Source organism: Nerophis lumbriciformis, linkage group LG28, assembly GCF_033978685.3.
Source record: "Nerophis lumbriciformis linkage group LG28, RoL_Nlum_v2.1, whole genome shotgun sequence".
NCBI lineage: Eukaryota > Metazoa > Chordata > Actinopteri > Syngnathiformes > Syngnathidae > Nerophis > Nerophis lumbriciformis.
In genome coordinates, this window is record NC_084575.2 from 15,936,155 (window position 1) to 15,956,662 (window position 20,508).

The 20,508-nt window shown below is 38.4% G+C and overlaps 1 protein-coding gene across 2 annotated transcripts in view; it reads right to left on the reverse strand.

Annotated features, from left to right (window-relative positions):
* cdk4 (cyclin dependent kinase 4) overlaps positions 1–11,785 on the reverse strand; it is a 28,703-nt gene extending 16,918 nt beyond the window's left edge. For both annotated transcript variants that reach the window (XM_061923720.1, XM_061923719.1), the window contains exons 1-4: positions 11,523–11,785; positions 2,490–2,720; positions 2,271–2,406; positions 2,019–2,186 (exon numbers count right to left, since the gene is read on the reverse strand). In XM_061923720.1, the coding sequence (XP_061779704.1) occupies positions 2,019–2,186; positions 2,271–2,406; positions 2,490–2,710 (525 nt within the window). In that variant the 5' untranslated portion in view covers positions 2,711–2,720; positions 11,523–11,785. The remainder of the gene's footprint in view (positions 1–2,018; positions 2,187–2,270; positions 2,407–2,489; positions 2,721–11,522) is intronic.
* Positions 11,786–20,508: the final 8,723 nt, after the last annotated feature.

Below are 20,508 nucleotides of genomic sequence, written 5' to 3' on the forward strand. Positions count from 1 at the left end.
GTACAGTACATATTCCGTACAATTGACCACTAAATGGTAACACCCGAATAAGTTTTTCAACTTTTTTAAGTCGGGGTCCAGGTTAATCAATTCATGGTAATTCCTTTTCTACCGCTTATCCCTTTCTGGGTGGCGGGGGTGCTGGAGCCTATCTCAGGTACAATCGGGCGGAAGGCGGGGTATACCCTGGACAAGTCGCCACCTCATCGCAGGGCCAACACAGATAGACAGACAACATTCACACACACATTCACACACTAGGGCCAATTTTAGTGTTGCCAATCAACCTATCCCCAGGTGCATGTCTTTGGAGGTGGGAGGAAGCCGGAGTACCCGGAGGGAACCCACGCAGTCACGGGGAGAACATGCAAACTCCACATATAAAGATCTGGAGCCCGGGATTGAACTCAGGACCTTCGTATTGTGAGGCACATGCACTAACCCCTGTACCACCATGCTGCCCGGGGTAAATATGAATACATATACTGTGTTTCTGTTGTTTATTTATTATATTTATATACATAAAGCTTGTTTAAAATATTTCAGTGTGTAAGTACCGGTACATTTTGAGCACATTAAACAATATCTTAATAATAATGATAACAGTAATAATTTTATCTGAGATATTAATTTTTTCATATTGTTACATCCCTACACAAAGGGTTTACTGTGCAATTATTAGCAAAAACACCTAAAGGGGTCATATTAGAATTTTTTTTCCTACATTTAAAACACTTTTTGTTGTCTACATAACATGTGATGGTGGTTCTTTGGACACAATTTTGCATTATGTTTTACAGACCGTTTTCAAACTGGTTTTCTGACCGCCTCTTCAGGATGTGCAGTTTTGTGAGCAGTTTTATTCACGTGACTCCACTTCGACTGAGTCTTCTCCCTGTCGGCCATGTTGTAGTTTTAAGCGCTTCAATATGGAGTCTACTGACAGATACAAGTAAGAACTATACGCTACTTTGTATTAGAAATGGCAACAGCTGAGGATGCATGTGCATGTACGAGCCAGTCTGCCCCACAAAAAGAGGATAGAGAAAAAGAAGGAGCTTATTGACTACAATTGCTGAATGGCACAAAGCTCTTCGAGAAAAACTTCACCATATATGGATAATATGCTGACGTCACCAATTGGAAAAACTAGGGATGTCCGATAATGGCTTTTTGCCAATATCCGATATTCCGATATTGTCCAACTCTTTAATTACAGATACTGATATCAACCGATACCGATATCAACTGATATATACAGTCGTGGAATTAACACATTATTATGCCTAATTTGGACAACCAGATATGGTGAAGATAAGGTACTTTTAAAAACAATTAATAAAATAAAATAAGATAAATAAATTAAAAACATTTTCTTGAATAAAAAAGAAAGTAAAACAATATAAAAACAGTTACATTGAAACTAGCAATTAATGAAAATGAGTAAAATTAACTGTTAAAGGTTAGTACTATTAGTGGACCAGCAGCACGCACAATCATGTGTGCTTACGGACTGTATCCCTTGCAGACTGTATTGATATATATTGATATATAATGTATGAACCAGAATATTAATAACAGAAAGAAACAACCCTTTTGTGTGAATGCGTGTAAATGGGGGAGGAAGGTTTTTTAGGTTGGTGCACTAATTGTAAGTGTATATTGTGTTTTTTATGTTGATTTAATTAAATTTTTTTTTTTAAAAACCAGAAAAAAAACGATACCGATAAAAAAAAAAAACGATACCGATAATTTCCGATATTACATTTTAACGCATTTATCGACCGATAATATCGGCCGGCCGATATTATCGGACATCTCTAGGAAAAACGTCACTAATTGGGCCAATTCCAAACGGAACGTTTAGCTGTAGCATGCAGGAAGGCAACGTTGTTTCAAGAATATCTCCGCAATGCCGGTTTGATTTCAAATTATCCCAAATACGCAACAGCAGGTACCAATAGGTAAGATAAGTAGGTTTTGCATAATAGGGACCCTTTAAGTCTACTAGTTCTTACCACAGGAGTGAGGGCCATGTGGCAGCTGTACATACGGGCCAGTCCAAAGTCTGCTAACTTCACCTGGCCCTGGCTGGTTACCAGAATATTCTCTGGTTTCAGGTCTCTGTGCATTACACGGTTTGAGTGCAGGAATGCCAAACCGCATAGCACCTGTTTCATCAGGTCCTGCAAAAAAACAAAAAAACGAACCGTAGCACAAATTTACCAAGCTGATTAATTATTGTATGTTCATTTTAAATTGACACTGACCTTGATACGTCCAGGCTCTAACCCCGGAGCTGGGGCTTTCTCCAAATATGTCTTGAGATCTTGGTCCACATGTTCAAAAACTAAAGTGACTTTCGTCTCTTGCTCGGACCTCTGGGTGGCACAGACGTCCATGAGCCTGGCATAGTCAGGAGAAGACAATGACTTGCTTGAGAGAGGATTGACAAACACCTGCACAAAATTCAGGCTGAACCGTCTTACCTGACCACGTTGGGGTGGTCAAACTGTTCCAGTCGTTTCAACAGAGCCACCTCTCGGACCGTGGAAGTGGGGAGGCCGTTATTGTCCGTCTGGACTCGCACGCTTTTGAGAGCCACGAACTGACCGCTCTCTGTGTCACGAGCCTTATAAACGGTCCCGTAAGCGCCGCCGCCAATCTCCGCCAGTCGCTCATACTGGATGGTGGTAGTGCCGTGGGCCATGGCGAACAGACTGAGAGAGTAAACACAGTGATCACATTGTATTATCCGAACTCTGTAAAATCCGTGACCACGGAGCCGCAGCTGTATGCAGGCCCAATATGATGACGCAACCACAAAAACACGGTTTCAACTTGTGTCCATGAATAAAACTCTAAAAAATGGTGTAAATTGGTCAAGTAAAACCAGAGTATTGAGCACTTGTTTTTGCCATGGTTTTGTCACTGTGTCGTCACATTATTTCTCATTTATGTTCGCTTTGGTGCTCTGAAAAGCTAAAGTAAGCAAGCAAAGAAACACGACTCCCCCTTACTATTGGTGAAAAACAGTTTGATATGAATCAATAGAAGCAGTTAAGGTAGTGTTGCTGAAGGTGCACGGTGAGCCAATTGACATGTTTCTTGAAGTAGACAAAACCTAGAAATAAGACACATTATTTGTTGTATACATAGTAACTTTCAAAGGTAAATATAGTATTTCACTACATTTTAGAACTATTTTGACAATAATCATTTTGCTGTCAACTTGACTATTTCAAGGATTAGTTGACTAATCGGATTATGAAACATACATCTATTCAGTACGTGGCTCTAGCCATCATCTTTTAAATTCAGCTAGAGATATCTTTAGGCAAGAGCTAACTAACAATAAAGACAATAAAGTTAAAGTTAAAGTACCAATGATTGTCACACATACTAGGTGTGGTGAAATTTGTCCTCTGCATTTGACCCATCACCCGTGTTCACCCCCTGGGAGGTGAGGGGAGCAGTGAGCAGCAGCGGTAGCCACGCCCGGGAATCATTTTGGTGATTTAACCCCCCAATTCCAACCCTTGATGCTGAGTGCCAAGCAGGAAGGTAATGGGTCCCATTTTTATAGTCTTTGGTATGACTCGGCCGGGGTTTGAACTTACAACCAAGCAAAGAGGACTACCGTATTTTCCGGACTATAAGGCGCACTTAAAATCATTTTTTTTCCTCAAAACTTGACAGTGCGCCTTATAACCCGGTGCGCCTAATGTAAGGAATATGTTTGTTTGAGCTTACTCACCCGAAGCTATTTTATTTGGTACATGGTGTGACCCGTAGATGGCAATCAAACATAACATATACGTGTAGACAGCACTATGATTGCAATATGTCTCAAGTAAACACCAACATTTTAAATGTTCCATTGAAAATATAAAACATTACACACAGCGTTCAAAAATCTATCAAAATATTTTAGTACGACTTTGGTAAGCTATGAAGCCGCACCGCTTGAAAGACTGTCGGCGCATTAAACATACAAGTATTATTATGGTGTGTGTATAAGGTAAGACATTATCTGTCGTTTTGTTTCGCAATATTATGCAAAAGAAACTTTTCTTACCTTCTGGTACCTGCTGATTTGTATTTGGGATCTGTAGAAGTCTTTTAGTTTTCTATTCGGGCTCCAGTACTATGGAATGCCCCCCCGGTAACAATTAGAGATGCTACCTCAGTAGAAGCATTTAAGTCCCATCTTAAAACTCATTTGTATACTCTAGCCTTTAAATAGCCCCCCTGTTAGACCAGTTGATCTGCCGTTTCTTTTCTTTTCTCCTCTGCTCCCCTTTTCCTTGTGGAGGGGCACAGGTCCGGTGGCCATGGATGAAGTGCTGGCTGTCCAGAGTCGGGACCCAGGGTGGACCGCTCGCCTGTGCATCTGCTGGAAACATCTCTGCGCTGCTGACCCGTCTCCGCTCGGGATGGTGTCCTGCTGGCCCCACTATGGACTGGACTCTTACTATTATGTTGGATCCACTATGGACTGGACTCTCACAATATTATGTCAGACCCACTCGACATCCATTGCTTTCGGTCTCCCCTAGGGGGGGGGGGGGGGTTACCCACATATGCAGTCCTCTCCAAGGTTTCTCATAGTCATTCACATCGACGTCCCACTGGGGTGAGTTTTTCCTTGCCCTTATGTGGGCTTTGTACCGAGGATGTCGTTGTGGCTTGTGCAGCCCTTTGAGACACTTGTGATTTAGGGCTATATAAATAAACATTGATTTGATTGAAGTCCTGAAAAATTGCCCGCGTCCGCCTGTGTAGTCTGTGCTGACACCGGAGTCGTTAAGCTTCTTCTTTTTCCTCTATCTTCTTGTTATGTGACATTAATCCTGCGCTGTTGCCATTTCTAATATAAAGTAGTGTAAAGTTCTTACTTATATCTGTCAGTAAACTCGCCATGAAAGCGCTAAAACATACCGGTATAGTGAGTTTACATTATTCACCCAAGGAACTTTAGTGATTAGACTTCCGGTTGGACAGTTTTTCACGGGACACATTTCCTGTGCTGTTGTTCCCGGATGAGGAGATGCTGCTCTGTTATCGATTTAAGTAAAGTCTGAATGTCAGTTAGCTCCATCTTTTGTCACTTCTTCCACTCCCGTCCTTGCACGCTACACCGCTACAACAACAATAACGGGGATAAGACGCTGCCGAAGGTGAGCCACGTAAATAAGACCGCCCACAAAACGGCGCATCAGGAAGCGACTGTCAGAAAGCGGTTTGAGGATGATCTGTAAAACTTAATCTATGCAACATTTTGACCAAAGAACCACCATTACATGTTATGTAGACCAGTGGTCCCCAACCTTTTTGTAACTGCGGACCGGTCAATGCTCGAAAATTTGTCCAAATTTTTTTTTGTCATAAAAAAATACAATCGTGTGTGCTTACGGACTGCATCCCTGCAGACTGTATTGATATATATTGATATACAATGTAGGAACCAGAATATTAATAACAGAAAGAAACAACCCTTTTGTGTGAATGAGTGTGAATGAGTGTAAATGGGGGAAGGAAGTTTTTTGGGTTGGTGCACTAATTGTAAGTGTATCTAGTGTTTTTTATGTTGATTTAAAAAAAAAATATATAATATTAATAAAACATTTTTATTTTTTTATTTCTTGTGCGGCCCGGTACCAATCGATCTTTGGGGACCACTGATGTCGACCACAAGGAAGTGTTTTCAATTTAGAAAAAAATAATAATAATATGACTTCTTTAATGCGCCTTTTATATGAAAAAAGATCAAAAATAGACCATTCATTGGACTGCATCTTATAATCTGGTGCGCCCAATAGTCCGGAAAATACGGTACATCGTTCAGAAATCTTTATTTTTAAACTGTGCTGCTCCTTTGGCTGTTCCAATAATAAACATGACCATTAGACTTTTGTCCATTTAAAAACAAGGACAAAGCTATCTAACTTCTTAAAAAAAAGAGCATTTTGTGATGATTATTGTGTTAGGAAAGAATCACAGAGGTATAGCGCCAAAGTTTAACTGGCGGATTTTGGCTAAAATATTAGTCAAATATATATTTTCCACCCCTGGCTCAGTCTCTTCTAGCTAGCTAATAAGCTAACTAACTCACCAAGGACAGTCACAGACCGCATCCTCCATATGTCCAACATGTCTTCACTTTAAATGCTCCTATATAACGGATTTATTTCCATGAAAAGCAAAGTCCGCATGCTATATTCGGATTTATGCAGATCCCAAATACAGATCAGCAGGTACCAGAAGGTAAGAAAAGTTGCTTTTGCATAATATTGCGACACAAAACGCCAGATAATATGTCTTACCTTATACACACACCATAATAATACTCGTATGTTTAATGCGCCGACAAACCATCAAGTGGTGCAGGCTTCATAGCTTACCAAAGTCGTACTAAAATATTTTGATAGATTTTTGAGCGCTGTGTGTAATGTTCTATACTTTCAATCGAACATATAAAATGTTGGTATTGTTTACTTGAGTCATATTGTCATCATAGTGCAGTCTACACATATCTCTTATGTTTGACTGCCATCTACTGGTCACACTTATCATTACACCATGTACCAAATAAAATAGCTTCGAGGTCAGTCAGCAAAACCAGAATTATTCCGTAAATTAGGCGCACCTGGTTATAAGGCGCAATGTCGAGTTCTGAGAAAAAAAAGGATTTTAAATGCGCCTTATAGTCCGGAAAATACGGGTACCTTTATTGTTTGCTGAATTTGTACATGAGCTTTTCAATTACACATTTTATTTTTGCATTTTAAATGATAAAATGGGTCTATTAGACATTTGTGTGATTTTAGGCTCAATGTGTTAATACTACACATGGACCAATAATATATTTTGTTGAACATTAAATTGTCCACAAATTATTGCCAATAAACGATATTGTCAGCATTATTTTGAGACCAAATTCGCACAAATGTATTCATAATATAATAATATTAATAATAATGCAGCAAGCATTCATTTCAAACGCTATAAACTTTGACTTCTCATTATTTTGTTAACCATTGTAATTGGAATTTATCCAAAATAAGTAAACAAAATAAAATGGACTCAATCTCTGTTAGAAAAAATTGCATTTCAATAAATATTGAGCATCTTCAGTGCGGTTTTTCTCTGTTTGAAAAACTGAGTCGGGTGGTTTGTTTTGTTGCTATAACTTTCTAATAAATTGGGCATACTGGCTTCTTTGTCCGTGTTGATGGACTCATGTTGTTCACTCGTTTTGAAGCTGAAATGTTCCCACCTTGCTAATTTGGCTTTGTGGTCATATTTTTACTCCTAATTTTTCGTTACTTTGCAGCGCTTCTCACTAGCGATTAGCAAGGCTCTCCCTGCCTGTGCATCCTGTGTATGTCGGTTAGGAAACAAAACCGAAGCCAGATAAACAGCTTATAAGATCAAATATACAGTAAACACAAAAGTATGTAAAACTGCAAAATCCTACCCTAAGGATCAAGAGCACCCAAAAAGCACAGACATCTAATTAGGCTTTAAACATTTGTCACCTCTGTCCTCAAGGTATACAATCCTAGCTCATATATGATCATGTGATTAAAAAGAAAATTCTTGTATACACTCTGTATAATTTTATAAACTAAAAGTGACACAATGCAAAGACTGCAGTGTCATAGTCAGAGACTAAAAAGACTGAATACGCTGCAAAGTGAAGGGAAGACATATCTGTGGGTTGTTGACTTATGCATCATTCCATGAGTAAACCAGGCGCATATTTCAATTGATGCCGGTTAGGTTTGAACAAAGAGACAAGCATGCGGTTGCTGGCTCTGTGGAAAAGACGATAAATGACGACAGGTTTCCATTATCCTGGAAGCATGCAGTAAAGAAGACACGTTTTGTGGCGCAACCTTCCTACTCCTGGATTTATTTGGAATCAAGAAAATGACAACTAACTGATTCTACGCAGGAAATTCAGCTTAATTGCCAAATGATCACTTTGCCATTCCGTAGAGCACCTGCTGCAGAGAGGTACATGCGACTTTCATGGTGCTTCCAAGCCCTGCTGAGTCCGAGCTTGTTAAAAGGGGGGCCGCTTGAATTGTTTCTGCAGGGTAGTGTGATTGAAGTGCAGCGCCAAACACTTTCAACATTTTTGTTTTATTATTTTGAGCGCTTCTTGTTGCGTCCCAAATTGTAAAACCCTTAAAAGGCCGTCTTTCCTGGCTTGTTTAGCAGCGTGTCGGAATGTAACTTCAGCCTGTGAGGTTGCTTCATGAGCCAGGGAGCGGAAATCCTAAGTGTAATTTCAGGCTGATCGTGAATAGTGCGACCACATTTTTAACAACCTTTAGGATCATTAAGGAGCCTCGCCAAGAGCCATGCTGGATTTACAAGCTAAAGGTGTACAGCTATGAATTACGATCACATGTGGATGCGGTAATAAAGAATGCTGGCTCGGAATATTCTGTTTCGGTGCCAAACCACAGTCGTCAAGGCATCAACATAGGTCAAACGCAGTTAACAAGAGGAAGCGATAATTCCTCAATCATGTTCAACACAGCACATTTTCACCCCCAATAGGAGGACTCATTGTCTGAGAAGCAACACTGCTGTCATTCATCAGCATGCCACTCGGATGTTATCTCATTAACATACAAAGGTAAATATCTAACGTATAATGCATGCTGTTTTAAACAGCATTGCCTCTTGCATCTACTAACGCAAGCTTGCCAAGTCCTAGATTTTTAAAATTCACTTTGAACTTTTCGACCTCCCGCCCATTCCAAAGACCAGTTAATGTGGCCTGTGGAACACTATTGGCTGAAGAATTTTTATTTTTGAGTTTGCTTCCTTTGATTTTTAACATGCAAAACTTAGACTTAGACAAACTTTATTGATCCACAAGGGAAATTGTTCCACACAGTAGCTCAGTTACAAAGGATGGAAAGGGTAATGCACAAAAGGGCACAAAGAGAGGGCGAAAACATAGGTATAAAGTAGACTAAAAATGTACTATAGTAGCAATATAAAATATAACATATGTAATATTTACATATTATTTATACAGTATATAATATATACTGATATATTATATTATATTTTTGTATAATATATACAAGATATAACAAATCCCAATTACCATGTACAATATTACAGTATATGTAACAGCTGCAGCAAAAGAAAGGGCACCATAAAATAGAGTAGATCCAGCAGAAAATATACATTATAAACAAAAATAGGTAGCAAACATAGAAGTGGTCAGGTAGTTATTTATTTTTAATGGCATGTACTCTATATTATGCATAGAGCTGGGTACCGAAGTCTGTCGGAACTACTGGGTATCAATTCACCTCAAATCGAACAGAAAGTAGCCGACACTACTGCCATCTAACGTCTTAGAATTGCCACTGCACACAAAGTCTACTGTACAATACTTGCAAATGAGACTCTGAAGTGAAAGAAATCGGAATAGAACAATTGGACAGCATAGTTGTCATTATCAACTCACTGTTAAATGTTGGGTAAAAATATTAGATTTTATTACACACAACACCAAAACATGCGCCTGGGGATAGGTTGATTGGCAATACTAAAAAATTGGCCCTTGGGTGTAAATGTGAGTGTGAATGTTGTCTGTCTATCTGTGTTGGCTCTGTGATGAGGTGGCGACTTATCCAGGGTGTACCCCGCCTTCCGCCCGAATGCAGCTGAGATAGGCTCCAGCACCCCCCACGACCCCGATAGGGACAAGCAGTAGAAAATGGATGGACAACACAAGTACCGTAAATTGAACTGTTGAGCACCAGTAGGGCTTGGCGAAATGGCTGAAAACTATGTCACAATCTAAGTTTTTCATATTGGTTTTTGCTATATGCCGCCTCCGGAAATGACGTTTTGGATGTTTCTGATTGGCTAAAATGGTCTTAAGTCCTAGGCTACAGCGCCCCCAGTATTTTGGCATGCGTATGACAGTGTATGCGTTTGCTTGGGTACAGAGATAGTTTTTTAAATGCGCACGTGTGGCTGGAGATCTTGTTAAGACCTTAGTTTAGGGGGTTGGCTCTTTGTTGCTAAGCAGCGCCTTAGCAACAAGGCGCTGCGGGAAACCCTGAATATATATATATATATATATATATATATATATATATATATATATATATATATATATATATATATATATATATTTTGTCAGGAAAAAACACAGAGGCTATATATGCTTGTCAGGGGATTAAGAAAAATAAATTATATACAGTGTATATATATATATATTTTTTTTTTTTTTTAATCCCCTGACAAGCATATATAGCCTCTGTGTTTTTTCCTGACAAAACGTATATTCCGCTCTGATAATGTATAAACCACAGAAACCTCGACTAATATATATATATATATATATATATATATATATATATATACACATATATATATATATATATATGTATATATTCAGGGTTTCCCGCAGCGCCTTGTTGCTAAGGCTATATATATATATTTTTTTTAATCCCCTGACAAGCATATATAGCCTCTGTGTTTTTTCCTGACAAAACGTATATTCCGCTCTGATAATGTATAAACTTGTCAGGGGATTAAAAAAAAAAAAAAATAATATATATATATATATATATATATATATATATATATATATATATATATATATATATATAAATATATATTTTTTTTTAATTATTTTTTTATTAATAATAATAATAATAATATATATATATATATATATATATATATATAAATATATATATATATTTTTTTTATTATTTTTTTATCCCCTGACAAGCATATATAGCCTCTGTGTTTTTTCCTGACAAAACGTATATTCCGCTCTGATAATGTATAAACCACAGAAACCTCGACTAATATATATATATATATATATCGAGAAAAAAAAGTCAGGCCAGATTTTTTTAACCCAATGTGGCCCCCGGGTCAGAAGGTTTGGGGACCCCTGCTCTAATGTAACACACATCCTCAGTCTGTGAAAAGTCAGGCTTTCAAATTAAAAAGCATATCACAAATGATGAAAATCCCTTTTTTTTCCCCCAGAAAATTTGCCATATTTTAAAATGCTTATGTTTACAGGTATGGTACTTGGGAACTGCATTTTGCCTTACTTGTGGCGATTTATAACAGCCAGTTAAAAAGGGAGGAAGCCGCGAAATCTGCAAACGTAATTTCCGGTAAGTGCGTGACGACAGGAATCGATTACACAGGGGGAAGTACTTCACAACTAAATTTCGCGCCATGGAGAACTAAGTACACACTTATTGAAGTGTACTGACGGAAGTGTGCGAATTGATACGCCTATGGTGCTACTCGGGTCTTTTGTGACTCAAAAAACGGACAGAGTAAAAAACAACATAAAAGTACACCTTTACCATCCTCACCTTCACTGACATGGACAGTGAACGTCACACACACGCGGTTACGTAAACGCCTCATGTCTCGCAGTCAACGTGTCATTCACATGGTTGCAAAAAAAAACGAACACATTAAGCAAACACCCAACTATATCTTACCTTCGTGTGTGTTCCTTCTCTCCACAACTAAGTATCCGCCTCCGTTGGAACTTTACGAAGTCGACTTGCTTCCATGCGGTGCCACGTTAACGTGCATTAGGGCCGACAAACGAGCCTCAGAGGCGGACACCCCAACTTGTGCAGCCTACCCACGGACTTCGATCAAGAAAAGATAACCGATCGAAACGATTTGGACCTCCACCCACTCTCTTGGGTTTCTTTTTTCTTTTCTTTTCAGGCTTTGCACTCTTTTGAGGAGGGGGTTGTCACTTCCTGTTGCTCCAGTCGGGGGCGGGGCTTCACAAAGCCCTTATTTGCATTGTGCTCACTAATCAAAATGTTATTTTCCCTAAAATTGGGCTTGAATTGAAGTTCCATTATGTCCTAAAGGGGAAACATTTGGGAGTTGTTAGATTTGGTCGACTATCCCCAAAATGGCAGTGTAACTTGCTCATTTCTAAAAGCTTGTTTTTGGTTATTTATGGTCATTTTTAAATCATTATTAAACACATGTGACATTTGTAATGTCTTAATAGGGTGTCAAATGTTAAAATTCGACTGTTAGTACTATGTGCCTTGGATTAATTCATATAAAACAAGCTAGGAAAATATGCTATCTGGCTTTTAGCCATACAATTGCTATGGACAGCAAAAATGCTAATAACTGCTAAATACATTTCACTGATTTTAAATTATAATATATATGATATATTAATATATATTATTTGGTTCAATTCAAAATACATTTATGGTAGGCCACTATAGCACTAGTGATTGTATTTATGGCTTTTGGACAATTAGTCTATCCCCACGTGCATGTCTTTGGAGATGGGAGGACGCTGGAGTACCCGGAAAGAACATGCAAAATCCCATTGACAATATTAGACCTATTGGACTGCAATGATATCATTGACAGTATTAGACCTATTGGTCTGCAATTATATCATTGACAGTATTAGACTTAGTGGACTACAACGATATCATTGACAGTATTAGACCTATTCGACTGCAATAATATCATTGGCAGTATTAGACTTAGTAGACTACAACGATATCATTGACAGTATCAGACCTATTTGACTGCAATGATATTGACAATAATAGACTTAGTGGACTACAACAATATCATTGACAGTATTAGACCTATTGGACTGCAATGACAAACCCCGTTTCCATATGAGTTGGGAAATTGTGAATATGATTAGATGTGAATATAAACGGAATACAATGATTTGCAAATCATTTTCAACCCATATTCAGTTGAATATGCTACAAAGACAACATGTTTGATGTTCAAACTGATAAACATTTTTTTTTTTTTGCAAATAATCATTAACTTTAGAATTTGATGCCAGCAACACGTGACAAACAAGTTGGGAAAGGTGGCAATAAATACTGATAAAGTTGAGGAATGCTAATCAAATACTTATTTGGAACATCCCACAGGTGAACAGGCAAATTGGGGACAGGTGGGTGCCATGATTGGGTATAAAAGTAGATTCCATGAAATGCTCAGTCATTCACAAACAAGGATGGGGCGAGGGTCACCACTTTGTCAACAAATGCGTGAGCAAATTGTTGAACAGTTTAAGAAAAACCTTTCTCAAGGAATTTAGGGATTTCACCATCTACGGTCCGTAATATCATCAAAGGGTTCAGAGAATCTGGAGAAATCACTGCACGTAAGCAGCTAAGCCCGTGACCTTCGATCCCTCAGGCTGTACTGCATCAACAAGCGACATCAGTGTGTAAAGGATATCACCACATGGGCTCAGGAACACTTCAGAAACCCACTGTCAGTAACTACAGTTGGTCGCTACATCTGTAAGTGCAAGTTAAAACTCTCCTATGCAAGGCGAAAACCGTTGATCAACAACACCCAGAAACACCGTCGGCTTCGCTGGGCCTGAGCTCATCTAAGATGGACTGATACAAAGTGGAAAAGTGTTCTGTGGTCTGACGAGTCCACATTTCAATTTTGGAAACTGTGGATGTCGTGTCCTCCGGACCAAAGAGGAAAAGAACCATCCGGATTGATATAGGCGCAAAGTTGAAAAGCCAGCATCTGTGATGGTATGGGGGTGTATTAGTGCCCAAGACATGGGTAACTTACACATCTGTGAAGGCACCATTAATGCTGAAAGTTACATACAGGTTTTGGAGCAACATATTTTGCCATCCAAGCAACGATACTATGGACGCCCCTGCTTATTTCAGCAAGACAATGCCAAGCCACGTGTTGCATCAACGTGGCTTCATTGTAAAAGAGTGCGGGTACTAGACTGGCCTGCCTGTAGTCCAGACCTGTCTCCCATTGAAAATGTGTGGCGCATTATGAAGCCTAAAATACCACAACGTAGACCCCCGGACTGTTGAACAACTTAAGCTGTACATCAAGCAAGAATGGGAAAGAATTCCACCTGAGAAGCTTAAAAAATGTGTCTCCTCAGTTCCCAAACGTTTACTGAGTGTTGATAAAAGGAAAGACCATGTAACACAGTGGTGAACATGCCCTTTCCCAACTACTTTGGCACGTGTTGCAGCCATGAAATTCTAAGTGAATTATTATTTGCAAAAAAAAAAAAAAAAAAGTTTATGAGTTTGAACATCAAATATGTTGTCTTTGTAGTGCATTCAATTGAATATGGGTTGAAAAGGATTAGCAAATCATTGTATTCCGTTTATATTTACATCTCACACAATTTCCCAACTCATATGGAAACGGGGTTTGTATATCATTGACAGTATTAGACTTAGTGGACTACAACGATATCATTAACAGTATCAGACCTATTGGACTGCAATGATATCATTGACAATAGTAGACTTAGTGGACTACAACAATATCATTGACAGTATCAGACCTATTGGACTGCAATGATATTGACAATAATAGACTTAGTGGACTACAACAATATCATTGACAGTATTAGACCTATTGGACTGCAATGATATCATTGACAATATTAGACTTAGTGGACTACAACAATATAATTGACAGTACTAGACTTGTTGGACTGCAATTATATCATTGACAGTATTAGACTTAGTGGACTACAACGATATCATTGACAGTATCAGACCTATTGGACTGCAATTATATCATTGACAAAATTAGACTTAGTAGACTACAACAATATCATAGACAGTATTAGACTTGTTGGACTGCAATGATATCATTGACAGTATTAGACTTAATGGACTACAACAATATCATTGACAGTATCGAACCTATTGCACTGCAATGATATCATTGACAATAATAGACTTAGTGGACTACAACAATATCATTGACAGTATTAGACATGTTGGACTGCAATAATATAATTGACAGTCCCCAAAAAAGGGACAAGGGGTAGAAAATGGATGGATGGATAGACTTAGTGGACTACAACAATATCATTGACAGTATTAGACCTATTGGACTGCAATTATATCCATCCATCCATTTTCTACTGCTTGTCCTGTTCGGGGTGGTGGGGGGTGCTGCATATCATTGACAATATTAGACTTAGTGGACTACAACAATATCAATGACAGTATTGTATTAGACCTGTTGGACTGCAGTGACATCACTGACAGTATTAGACTTAGTGGACTACAACGATATCATTGACAGTATTAGACCTATTGGACTGCAATGATATAATTGATAGTATTAGACTTAGTGGACTACAACGATATAATTGACGGTATTAGACCTATTGGACTGTAATGATATCATTGACAGTATTAGACTTAGTGGAGTACAACAATATCATTGACAGTATTAGACTTAGTGGACTGCAATGATATCATTGACAGTATTAGACTTAGTGGACTGCAATGGTGGTTGCAATCTCCGGGTTGGGGAGGAGACCCTTCCCCAAGTGGAGGAGTTCAAGTAGTCTTGTTCACGAGTGAGGGAAGAGTGGATCGTGAGATCGACAGGCGGGACACGTTGGGAAGACTATGTCTCCCGGCTGGCCTGGGAACGCCTCGGGATCCCCCGGGAAGAGCTGGACGAAGTGGCTGGGGAGAGGAAAGTCTGGGCTTACCTGCTTAGGCTGCTGCCCCCGCGACCCGACCTCGGATAAGCGGAAGATGGATGGATGGATGGACTGCAATGATATTGACAGTATTAGACTTAGTGGACTGCAACGATATTGACAGCAAAGGTTTCTAGTATTTTTTGACTGTATTGAACATCAATTCATTCTACAAACATTCTATAAAACCATCATGATTGATTAAGCATTTTGATGTTTTATAATCAATTAATCATCCATCCATCCATCCATTTGCTACCGCTTATTCCCTTTGGGGTCGCGGGGGGCGCTGGAGCCTATCTCAGCTACAATCGGGCAATCCAAGTTTATTTGTAAAGCCCTTAATCACCGGTGCCTCGAAGGATAACCCTCAAGCGTGGCACAGGGTACTGTAATTCTGCTTGTACTGTAATTCTGCTTGGCCTTATGAGTTTAGGAGATAAACTGATGTATACATTGTGTCTATAAAGGCATCAATAGTCTTCTGCTTATTAGGGTTCAAGAGGTCACTGTAGAAATCCCCACACAGAAACAACTTTTTGACTAGTATCAGTGAAAGGTACTTTAATCCAATCCTCAAACACCTCAAGACTTGACTCAGGTGTTCTATATATACAACTGATCAACACATTTTTAGCTTTTTTCATGACATATTTATAGCAATCAAAGGTTCCTTGAATAGTTCCACAAAAACAAAATCCTCATGCTGTTATAATTTGCATACAAGCTCTTGCTGTTTAAATGAACATTTGACAATTTGTCTGCTTTGATGTTGTAATTATATTGAACCTCTGTATAATACATCCATCAATCCATTTTCTACCGCTTATCCCTTTCGGGGTCGCAGGGGGTGCTGGAGCCTATATCAGCTACAATCGGGCGGAAGGCGGGGCACACCCTGGACAAGTCGCCATCTCATCGCAGGGCCAACACAGATAGACAGACAACATTCACACTCACATTCACACAATACAATCATTCTTTATGTGGGGAAAACATGTATCAGGATCTATATCATCCTCCAATACTATGGTTTATGTTCTACCTCTCTTGGTTTATAATGTATATTTTCTGCTGGATCTACTTATTTTATGATGCCCCTTTTTTTTTGCTGCAGCTGTTACATATACTGTAATATTGTACATGGTAATTGAGATTTTTTATATATTGTATATATTATATAGAAATATAATATAATGTAATAATATAATATATCATTATATATTTTATACTGTATCTATAATATGTAAATATTACATATATGTTATATCTTATATAACATATATGTGTTATAGTGGCCTAGTGGTTAGAGTGTCCGCCCTGAGATCGGTAGGTTGTGAGTTCAAACCCCGGCCGAGTCATACCAAAGACTATAAAAATGGGACCCGTTACCTCCCTGCTTGGCACTCAGCATCAAAGGTTGTAATTGGGGGTTAAATCACCAAAAATGATTCCCGGGCGCGGCCACCGCTGCTGCCCACTGCTCCCCTCACCTCCCAGGGGGTGATCAAGGGTGATGGGTCAAATGCAGCGAATAATTTCGCCACACCTAGTGTGTGTGTGACAATCATTGGTACTTTAACTTAATATTTTATAATGCTACTACGGTACATTTTTTGTCAACTTTGTACCTGCATTATCCTTTCCATCCTTTGTAACTTAGCTACTGTGGGGAACAATTTCCCTTGTGGATCAATAAAGTTTGTCTAAGTCTAAGTTCATGTCGCAATTACCTCCCTGCTTGGCACTCAGCATCATGGGTTGGAATTGGGGGTTAAATCACCTAAAACATTATTCCCGGGCGCGGCCACTGCTGCTGCTCACTGCTCCTCACCTCCCAGGGGGTGAACAAGTGCAGAGGATAATTTCATCACACCTAGTGTGTGTGTGACAATCATTGGTACTTTAACTTTAACTTTAACTTTAACCAGTGATGGGCAACTAAATTGGCCCCTAGTGTGTGAATGTGAGTGTGAATGTTGTCTGTCTGTCTGTGTTGGCACTGTGATGAGTTCGTGACTTGTCCAGGGTGTACCCCGCCTTCCGCCCAAATGCAGCTGAGATGGGCTCCAGCACCCCCATGACCCCGAGAGGGACAAGCGGTAGAAAATGACAGATGGATATATATATATATATATATATATATATATATATATATATATATATATATATATATATATATATATATATATATATATATATATATATATATATATATATAAATGATCCCCAGTATGACATGTTGGGGGTCCAATAAGGGTCCATTACTAATAATTATCTGTCATTTAGGTGGGGACACCCGACAACTATACCTCTAGGGGTCCCCGCACCCCACTGATGGTATTTATTTTAGTTTGCCTTTTCTTTGGCCCACCAATATGTTATTTATTTTCTTTGCCTACAGTAGAAAAAAAACAGCATCTACTCTATCATGACAAAAAAAAAAACAATGACTTGTGTGTTGTTTGGGAACAGTTGATAATAGTTATGTGCAGTAAAACATTTCATGAAATCAACTCACCTTAATGTGTGTTCCTAAATTTGTGTTGGACGTCTTAGATTAGGAGAGCAGTTATGACTTTGGTTTACAGAGTAAATAACTAAAAACTAAGGTTTGGGGCATTTAAAAAAAAAACACATACAATTATCTACATATGGCTGAGGACACGCATTATTGTGGGTTTCCTGCACGTCGTCTTCATCACTAATGGAAAAATCTAAACTGCAGGAGAGAGGCCATTTTTTTTTGAGTCGTCAGCTTGAAGCGTCCCTCTGTCTCCGACTCCCTCGTCGTCATGTGACATGAGTGCGTTTCTGTTATAATTTTGCTCCCTAGTTTTGATAACCCCCCTTATCTTGCCTCTGATTGGCCAGTCCGTAATGTTTTGTGTTGGTGTAGTTGGTGAGTCAGAGAAAGAACAATCAACCATTGATGACAAAAAGATATATATAAAAAAATGCTTGTAATAAGAATACATTATATAGAACATTTATAACACAAATAACTACAGAGTTAGAAAATAAGTACAAAAAGTCTAAGAACGAGCTAACTAACATACCTACGAACATGTAGAAAATTATTAGACGGGAACAAAAACAATATGAGAGCAACATGGGGCATCCTCAATAGCATTATTAAAAATGGCACCAAGAGGGATTACCCCCAATACTTTACAGACGGAAACACAAATAATGACAGCATGAAGGAAGTAGTTGAAAGCTTCAATAAATACGTTGTAAATATTAGACCAAAATTGGAGGAAAGGATTCCAGACCCAGTTTCAACTGAGGACTATAATGGATAGAACTGAGGACTATAAGGGATAGAAATCCCAACTCAATGTTCCTCACTAATGTGACACAGGAGGAAATACTTAAAATCGTGAAAAAATGCAAATCTAAGACTTCAATCGATTGTAATGGAATTGATACGGAAACAAAAATTTTTATTTAAAACATTTGTACGCACATACAACACTTAAGACCGTTAGTATATCAGAATGTGGAATTAAAGTACGGAATGGATTAAGCGAATAAATCAAACAATGTACTAATAATATGAATAACTTCAAGAAACTCTTCAAACTTAAAGTGTTTACAAATTACAAAGAAGAACCATGATAAACATTTAGAATTTATTTCATCCATCCATTCATTTTCTAGATAATCTTATTTATCTCACCATATGGTATATGACTTACTTCACTCATCATTTATTTTTAATGTTATTAGTTATGGAGCATATTGTGAATAACTTGAGAACGGGAAGTGAACAAAAGTTTTAGCAACTGCTATGTAGGGCGATTTGTCCAGGGTGTATCCCGCCTTCCGCCCGAATGCAGCTGAGATAGGCTCTAGCCCCCCCCCCCCCCCCCCCGCCACCATGAAAGGGACAAGCGGTAGAAAATAAAATAGAATAGAATAGACTTTTATTTGTCATTATTACAGTGAACCGGTTCAAAGAACAATGAAATTGGAGCAGATCCCCTAAGGTGCAAACACAATAATTTAGTAATATAAATAGTAAAAAAAAAAAAAGATAAAAAAGATATGTATCTATATATATGTATATATCCACACACATGCATATATCCATACATATGCATATATGTATATATATATATATATATATATATATATATATATATATATATATATATATATATATTTTGTCGGAGGCAGATATTTACATATATCCGAATTTAAGTGTTACTTCTTTTTATTTCATAATCATATTACAAACAGCTAGTGTTTTTCTTCCAATTGTGGTCTTTTGGTTGTCTGCAAAACTGTGTGCTTAACCTTGAAGTGAGGAATGTTAGAGAGAGAGATAATGGACATTTGTTTTGGCTAGAGAGACATGACTGCCAGGGACTTAAGAGGGAAGAGGGTTTGTCGGGGGGGGGCAGACCATCTTGGCGACGCAATTGAATGTTCTATGCTGGACTGGTCTCAATGTATATGCAAAGCTTTGCAAATATATTACGAAATACCTATTCTGTCTCTGGTGGTTTTTCTACTCAGCTTTAAGTGTCGTAAAGAGCTTGGGAGCGACTTGTGACTTGAATTCCCTGGGAGGAACAACTGGTCCAAAACACAACAATATATACATATACACATATAACGTTATTGCACATTATAGTCCAAAAAAATAAAAAGACATGATACATGAGGACATGACGGACAAATTGTGCTCACTCAGGCCTGTTTAATGCTACTAAATGGATGGATGGATGTAAAGGAAAAGGGGTAGGATTAAATAAGCTCGGCTTCTTCCTACTCCTTTTCGAACATGTTGAATAGAGAAACTGGAAATTGTGATGCATCATATTGTATGCATGCATGTTCCAAATAAACTCAAACTCAACTCAACAGTTGTGGTGCAAGTAAGTACCATTAAAAAGAGCTACAAAATAAACTCATACTTGCATAGTTTTCTCACTGAATACTTAAGTAAT